The sequence below is a fragment of the Miniopterus natalensis genome, chromosome 11, assembly GCF_054644295.1.
Source record: "Miniopterus natalensis isolate mMinNat1 chromosome 11, mMinNat1.hap1, whole genome shotgun sequence".
Classification (NCBI taxonomy): domain Eukaryota; kingdom Metazoa; phylum Chordata; class Mammalia; order Chiroptera; family Miniopteridae; genus Miniopterus; species Miniopterus natalensis.
In genome coordinates, this window is record NC_142091.1 from 41,122,983 (window position 1) to 41,130,946 (window position 7,964).

Sequence of the window (7,964 nt, forward strand, 5' to 3'; positions counted from 1 at the left end):
TTTCTTGATTTTTTTTCTGAATCATTTGAAAATTTAATCATAAATATGAATATACATTCAAAAATTATACCAACGTTTTGAACTAAGTGAAGGGTGAAAAAAGTTTACTTTCCCTCTTCTTTTTGCTGGTCTGATCAGTTACACAGCATATCTCTTGGCATGAAGAGCCTAAATAAGATACTTTTGTCCTCCTCTTTCATCCAATCCCTATGGAAAAGTCAGAATCTCTACTTTTTTTGAAAACCCAACACTAGTTGAAGGTCCTCCATCCAGTTGAGTAGAATGGTTCTGTCTTCTTTTTTCTTTTCCATGTAACTGCTTAACTCCTTCAATTTCCTCAGTTATTAGAATATAGATGTAGTGTAGAAATGAACAAAAACAAAACAACAGATGTACATGGATGGTTGTGACAAGACCTAGATTCTGGCTCTTTTAATGTCATCAATTTGTAGTATAACAGTGGGTAGACCACTGCCATTCTCTGGGATTTGTAAGGTTTCATCAATATACACAGGTGCACATTTAGGAACAAACATATCCATCCATGTGCATGTGCTTATGTGTACCTGAGTGACCATTTCATGCATGATGAACTGAGTTCTCAGTCATGGAAACCTTTGTATCAGGTAGCTTTGAGTTCCCAAATGTGAGGGGACATCCTTTCACTGAGCACAGCCTACCTTCCTGGGCTGCAGCCTTTTGAGTATTCTCTCTCTAATCTCCTTCATCTTGACACTATAGAGAATAGGGTTTATCAGTGGAGGAAGCAGGAAGTGGACATAGGAGAGAAGAGTATGGGTAGGCTGAGGGACTGGTATCCTAAGACGGTCAATGAGTGCCAGGAGGATCATGGGCACATAGAAGAGGAGCACAGCAGAGAGGTGGGCAGCGCAGGTTTGGCCAGCCTTCCAGCGATCCACATTTGATCGCAAACCTTGCAGCACCCTGCTAATTAGGCCATAGGAGAAGAAAATTAGCAACGGGTCCAATCCCATGGCTGAGAGGACCACAAAGAGGCTGTAGACTGCACCCCAAGCTCCTGGGCAGGCCAATCGGGCCATATCTGGGTGCAAGCAATAAGAATGGGTCAGGACCTGTGCTTGGCAGTAGGGCATGTGGGCCAGGAGGAATGGCAGGGGCAGATGGAGACCCAGACATCGGAAAATAATGGTGAGGGTGATCTTGCTAACGACATCATTGGTGAGAAGTGTTGGGTACTGAAGAGGGCGGCAGATGGCCAGTGCCCGATCTAAGGCCATGGCAAGCAAGACAGAGGACTCCATGACAGAAAAAAAATGGACAAAGAACATCTGCAGGAGGCAGGCTGAAGCAGGGACGGCATGAACACCAGCAAGGGAAAGACCCAGCAGGGTGGGCATCAGGGCCGTGACCAAGCCAACATCAGATACACTAAGCAGGAAGAGGAAGAAGTACATTGGATGGTGCAAGGTGGGCTCTATGGCAATGATCCAGAGGATGGTACCGTTTCCCAGAACAGAGAGAAGGTAGGTGGTGATGAGGGGTACTGTCCACCAGGAGGGTACAGCTGACAGGCCTGGCATGCCCACCAGCAGGAAGGTGGGGGTCATTGATGTGCTGCTATTAGGGGCTGCCTGGATGGAGAATGTTGACATAGTTCAGGATCCCACTTTGAACTCTGGAATCTGAAAACTGATTAGAAAGATTTGCTTAATCTTATGACATATTTGTATAGTGCTTTCTAAAAGAGCCTGCCTTTTCCTTCCTCTGCTCCCCACACCCCATACACATTCTAGTATCTATGCCATAGTCATACCTTGCCTTGGCATTTTATTCTATGGCTACCCTCAAAGTTCTGTTTCTATCTTTTAATTGTTTTTCCAATTTCATTTAACCCTGCTTGTCCCATAGCTTTTTCCTAACTTATCCCTCCCTTAATAGCAAACACTGGATAGAGGGCTTATGCTCCTATGAACACTTTTTCTTTTCCTCCCAATCCCAGGCAATCTGACTTCTGTGCTGCCTTATCACACTCACATTTCAGTTCACTTTAACAATTCTCATAAATTCACCAATTACCCCTTTATTACTAAATCAAGAAGCACTCATTTTCCTAAACTGATTTATTTCTCAGTGAGCTTTGGCTGTTATTAATCCACTCTTTCCCTTTCTCTTTAATTCTACCTCTCAGAATTTAACTTCTTAGTTCACCTTGCTGTGTCCCATCCATTTTATACATTGATATTTCTGAGAGATCTTTACTTGGCTCTTTTTTTTCCTTAGTGGTCTAACTACTCTTGTGACTTCAACTAAATTCCATAAACTGATGAATCATGAGTATATCTCCCAGATTATCCTATATCCATCTCACCCTGGAAATCTCTACTTGAATATTTCATGTATTTTGAATTGAAATAATCCAAAACAGATCATAATAGATGCATCTTAAAACCTCTTTCAGCTTCCTCAGTTAGGAGGCAGTGGTGGGAAAATTACAAAAATGACTGAAGAAAAAAACAAAATATGTCTTGGATCCCTAAGTCAGTAGATGACATTACTACTCACCAATTTCCCAAAATAAAAACCTAAGATAAAAACTCTTCACAAAACAGAAATAGAAAGAAATGTTCTCAACCTGATAAAGGGTATCTATGAATAAAACTAACATTATACTTGACTGTAAGATTTAAAATGAGAGAAAGTTATCTGCATTTGTCACTTCTACTCAACATTGTACTAAATAGTCTAGGTAATGCATTAAAGAAAGCAAATTAAAATGTCCAGTTTAGTAAGAAAGTCATAACATTATCTTTATTCATAGGTGACATGAAGCTATTTGTAAAAAATTCTGAGGAATCCATTAAAGAGCTACTAAAATTAATCAATGAGTTTAACAATGCCACTGGATACAAAGTCAAGATACAAATTTTAATTGTATGTCTATATAATAGCAGTGAAATATCCTGCACACAGCTCTCATCAAATATTATATTCTCAACAATCTGAAAATAAAATTAAGACAACTATTTTATTTACAATAGCATCAAAATTTTAAAAATTGGAATAAATTTAACAGAAAATATCTTGTTTATACATTGAAAATGATAAAATAATGCTGAGAAAATTTTAAAAAGCTCTAAGAAAATGGAGAGATATTCCACATTTATAGATTGGAAGACTTGATATAGTCAATATAGTTAAAATATTTATAAATATGAAATATTTTGATATTTCTCAATCATCCCCAAATTTATCTATAGTTTCAACATTATCCCTAACAATGGACCAGGGGTCTTTTTGTAGAAACTGATAACCTTGTCCTAAAGTTTGTATGGAAATGCTATGGAAGTAGAATAGCCAAAATGATTTTTAAAAAGGAAAAATCAAGTTGGTAAAGTATACTATCTAACTACAAAACTTACTATAAAATAACACCAGTTAAGACAGGGCAAAAAACAACAAACAGACATAAACTAATAAAAGGTAATAGAGAGCCTGCAATGAACTCATACAATATATGGTCAACTGATCTTCAACAAGGGGGTCAAAGATATATAAGGGGGAAAGGAAAGTCTCTTTAACAAATGATTTTGGGAAAACTGGATATCTAAGTGCAAAATAATTAAATTGTAAATACTATAGCATACATAAAAATCAACAACATGAATGAAATATTTACATAAGATTGGAATTGTAGAATAAAACATAGGGAGAAGCTTCATGACATAGGAATTGGCAATGGCATAGAAATTGGCAGTGATTTCATATATGATGCTGAAACAACATTAAATAAGTAACAAAAGCAAAATTAACAAATAGAACTATATTAAACTTAAAAGTTCTGTAAAGGAAAGGAAACAATCAGTGGAGTGAAAGGCAACCTACAGAATAGGAGAAAACATTTGCAAACTATATTTGGTAGGGGATTAATATCCAAAATATATAAGGACCTCCAACAATTCAATAACAAAAACCCAAATAGCTCAATTTTAAAAAGGTAAAAAAACTGAATAGACATTTATCCCAAGAATACATACAAATGTCCAAAAGGTAGATGAAAAGATGCTCAACATTGCAAATCATCAGGGAAATGTAAATAAAAATCATAATTAGATATTACCTCATGACTATTAAGATGGCTATTATTAACCCCCTTTCCAAAAAACAATAACAACCCATAAAAAACAAAACACTTGTATATTGTTGGTGGGACTGTAAAATGGAGCAGCCATTATGGGTAACAGTATGATAGTTCCTCAAAAAATTAAAGATAAAATTATCATATGATCCAGCAATCCCACTTCTGGGTATATAACCAAAAGTATTGAAATCAGGATTTCGAAAAATATCTGCATTCCCATGTTCATTGCAGCATTATTCACAGTAGCCAAGATATGGAAACAACTTAAATGTGTATCAATGGATGAATGGATAAAGAAAATATGGTATACATGTACAAGGGAATGTTATTCAGCCTTAAAAATAAAGGAAATCCTGCCACATGTTACAGCATGGATAGACCTGGAGAACAGAATGCTAAGTGAAATAAGCCAGTCACAGAAAGACAAATACTGCACAATTCCACTTATATGAGGTATATAAATAATCAAACTTATAGAAACAGAGAAGAGAATGGTGGTTGCTAGGGTCTGGAGGGAGGGGGAAATAAAGAATTACTGTTTAATAAATACAAATGCTAAAACAAATGTGTAATAAAATCCATCTCAGTGTTTACTAAAAGAATATATATTAAAAAATAATAAAACATTTCCTACCCATTGTGTGGGAAATAACCATAAAATTTGATAAAATTATATGCTGGAAAAGATATTAAAACACTACTTTAATCAAGGCTCTTACTATTATAAAATTATGTAGCCCTTTTGGGAACAATTTGGTGCATCTCGTTAAAATAAGAACTTTACTGGATTTGACAAGTTTAGGCTCTCATATGCATAAAGAAGCATTAAATATTTTTTGCTTGGAATAGGAAAAAAAGTAGAGTTTCTCATAATTCTCATATTAATCTGATAACTAAGTGATCAGAGAGATGGTCACGATGCATCATAGTTTCAACAAAAATTAAGATACATTGTTGAGTTAAAAAATGATGCATAGTGATTTATGCCTTGTGGTACCATACATGCTTTAAAAGTCTCCTAAACTATCTATCTCTTAGATAGCTGTATTTGTATGTGTCTAGAAATAGTCCTTGAAAAATTTGCATTAAATTGATTTGATTAAAGTAGTAATGATTGGGGGAAGAGAATTAATATTGAATTGAGTATAGGATTCAAAGATAACTTTGGCCTTAACTGTTATACCTTATTTTTTCTTGGAAAGCTATATTCTCATAGCAAATGAGTACCTATGAATTATTCAGTAAGCTCCATTGCCTCATTTCAAATTTTTCTCCCCTATTCAATTCTTTTTCCCATTAACTGCGCTTTAGTTTTTGCTGAGGCTTTGTTTGCATGATCCCAATTGGCTTTCCTGACGTGAGTTCTGCCTTCCAATCCTTCCACTAACCAGATCCCACAGTATTATTCCTAACTTGCAATCTGATAATGTGGCTGTGGCATCTTCCCCCTAAACCATCTGATTTTCTGCTGCTTTAAAATAAAGGCCACACCTTTATTTGTCATAGAAACCCCTACACCATCTGGCCCCAGGCAACCTTCACGGCTTAACCCATTTCTATTCTATTTCTGCTTGTATCTTAGCCATCCAGAACTACTGTGATGTCTCAGGTGTATCATTGCATTTACACTTTCAAAAAAATACATTTTTTTAAAGTGGAATTTCCTTCTCCCTTTCTGTATCATTATATCTCATATATACCATGAAGTTCCAACTCAGACATTGCTCTTCTCTTCCCTGAACACCTGCTAAGCCCCTCTCCTCCAACAGGCCCAGGGATGGATTGTTTACCCTCTCTTGTCACACTATGGCATATTCTCTAGTACAGTCCCTGCCATGCCCAATTATTCATGTTTCTTTCTTTGCCTTCCTCCTCACTGGGCTGCTAGCTTCCTCAGGAGATGGTTCTTCATTTTATTCATTGCTGCAAATCCAGTTCCTGGTTTACATGAAGCTTCAAATAACTGTGCTTCATAAATCTTTTACATTTCTATTTTGTGCTTTTGCAATTCTATTTCTCTAAATTTTCTTCCTCTTTCTGAAATGCCCACTTACTTTTATTATTCCATAGTTATCACCTTTTTCATAACCTTCCCAGCCAGCTGTCATCCACACATCATATGAGTTTCTCCAAAACGTTCTTTCCTTTAGTGAAGTCCTTTTTACCCCAACTTATTTTTAGTCCCCACCATCTCCTCCTCTTTTGGACAAAACCAAAAGTAAGGACATTCTCACCAAAAGATATTTATAAATACTGAATAACATTTTCTATGAGAGGACAGAAGTTTCATTCATTACCAGATTAGTTCCCTGCCATCTGAAAGACAAATGGCTAAGGTTACTAAAGTGATGGAAAATAGAACATTTGTTTATAGAGATCTGTAATGGAGATATAGGGATGGCAGAGTGTTATGAATAAATTTGCTCAGTTTACATTTGTGTCCACACCTAGCCTGGCTGTTTGGTCCTTCGCCACAATCTTCCCTGCTACTTACGAGACCAGCATTGAAGAGTGTGTGTCAGACAAGGTCTTTGGTTGCAGATGAATGTTGAAGAATTAGAATGGCGTCAAGAAGTGGCCAATGTGAATGGATTCACAGCATCAACTCCCAAGGAATTGAGCAATAGAAGATAAGCCAGAGCAGGAAGAAATGGTTAAGAGAGTGATCCAAGATGGTGATTGCGCCTCCACATTGTGAGAGACCCCAATTTGTCTCCACAGTAGTCCTGACTGTACTAAAAGAGATCTCTGCAGTGCTGAGCACCAGGCAATCTGTTGGAGACAGGTGCTGTGACCCATGGATAACCACCTAACAAAGTACAAAATCAAATCAGGTACATTATAAAAAATGGATGTGGTAAGAGACCCGTTTATACAGGGAGCATTAAAAACCCCTAGAATAGCATGTGGGATGGAAAAATAAAACAATCTAGGGAAGAGAATGATTAGGTAAGTCACAGGGGTCAAATTTAGAAAATAACTTCCCCTATTAGAATCAAATCTTCATGGATATTGGAATATAAGGCAATGATCAGTTTTGCTTCTCCTTATGTTCAAATTATTTAGCATGCTGTGTCTTTACTGGGGATGCCTATTGGATTTAGCCTTGTCCTGAATAACCTGGGACAAGGACTCCAGCAGATGATCTTTGGGGTAAGGTTGGCAGCAAGTCAGCCCATGCATAGGATCTAAAAGATTCCACCACTAAATTTTTAAGGTTCCCCTACTTCTACCATCTTAGCATCCAATAAACTTAGAACTGCACTATATAATTTTAACACATAACTCAATAATGTTTTTGTCAACGAAGTCTGTTCCATGTGACTTCCTAAAGTATAATTTTCTTTAATTAAAATTATTGGGGTCATGTTGGTTGATAAAATTATATAGACTTCAAGTGTACATTCTATGGTATATAATCTGTATGTTACATTGTGTTCAATACCCAAAATCAAATCTTCCGTCACCACATATTTGACCATCTTTATATGTTAAATGTTGAGTCCCAATTTCAAATACGAAATGCTTGTCATAATCCTTGCCTTTGTACCTGCAGCTATCTCTACCATCTCTCAGTTTTCAATTTCAGGAAGCAATTTATCCTCAGATGCTACGAGTTCCCATAGGCCCCCTAGTACATTACTCTTTCCAAATGAATCGCTCCCAGTCTCCTACCTCTATGCATTTCTCTAGCATAAACTTGCCCTCTTATGCCTCTTCCCATGTCTTCCTCTACTCTTTAAGCTATTTGAAGGCAAACACTATCTTTTATCTTTTTCATTCCTATAATAACAGCATCTTTCCATTTCAACATCTTTCCATGACATCAGTTTGCTGAATTTCA

General features: G+C 36.6%; 1 protein-coding gene across 1 annotated transcript; it reads right to left on the minus strand.

The window, feature by feature from the left end:
• Nucleotides 1–662: 662 nt before the first annotated feature.
• OR51S1 (olfactory receptor family 51 subfamily S member 1) lies at nucleotides 663–1,634 on the minus strand. Its single transcript, XM_016215012.2, has one exon. The coding sequence runs from the start codon at nucleotides 1,632–1,634 to the stop codon at nucleotides 663–665; it is 972 nt and encodes a 323-aa protein (XP_016070498.2).
• Nucleotides 1,635–7,964: the final 6,330 nt, after the last annotated feature.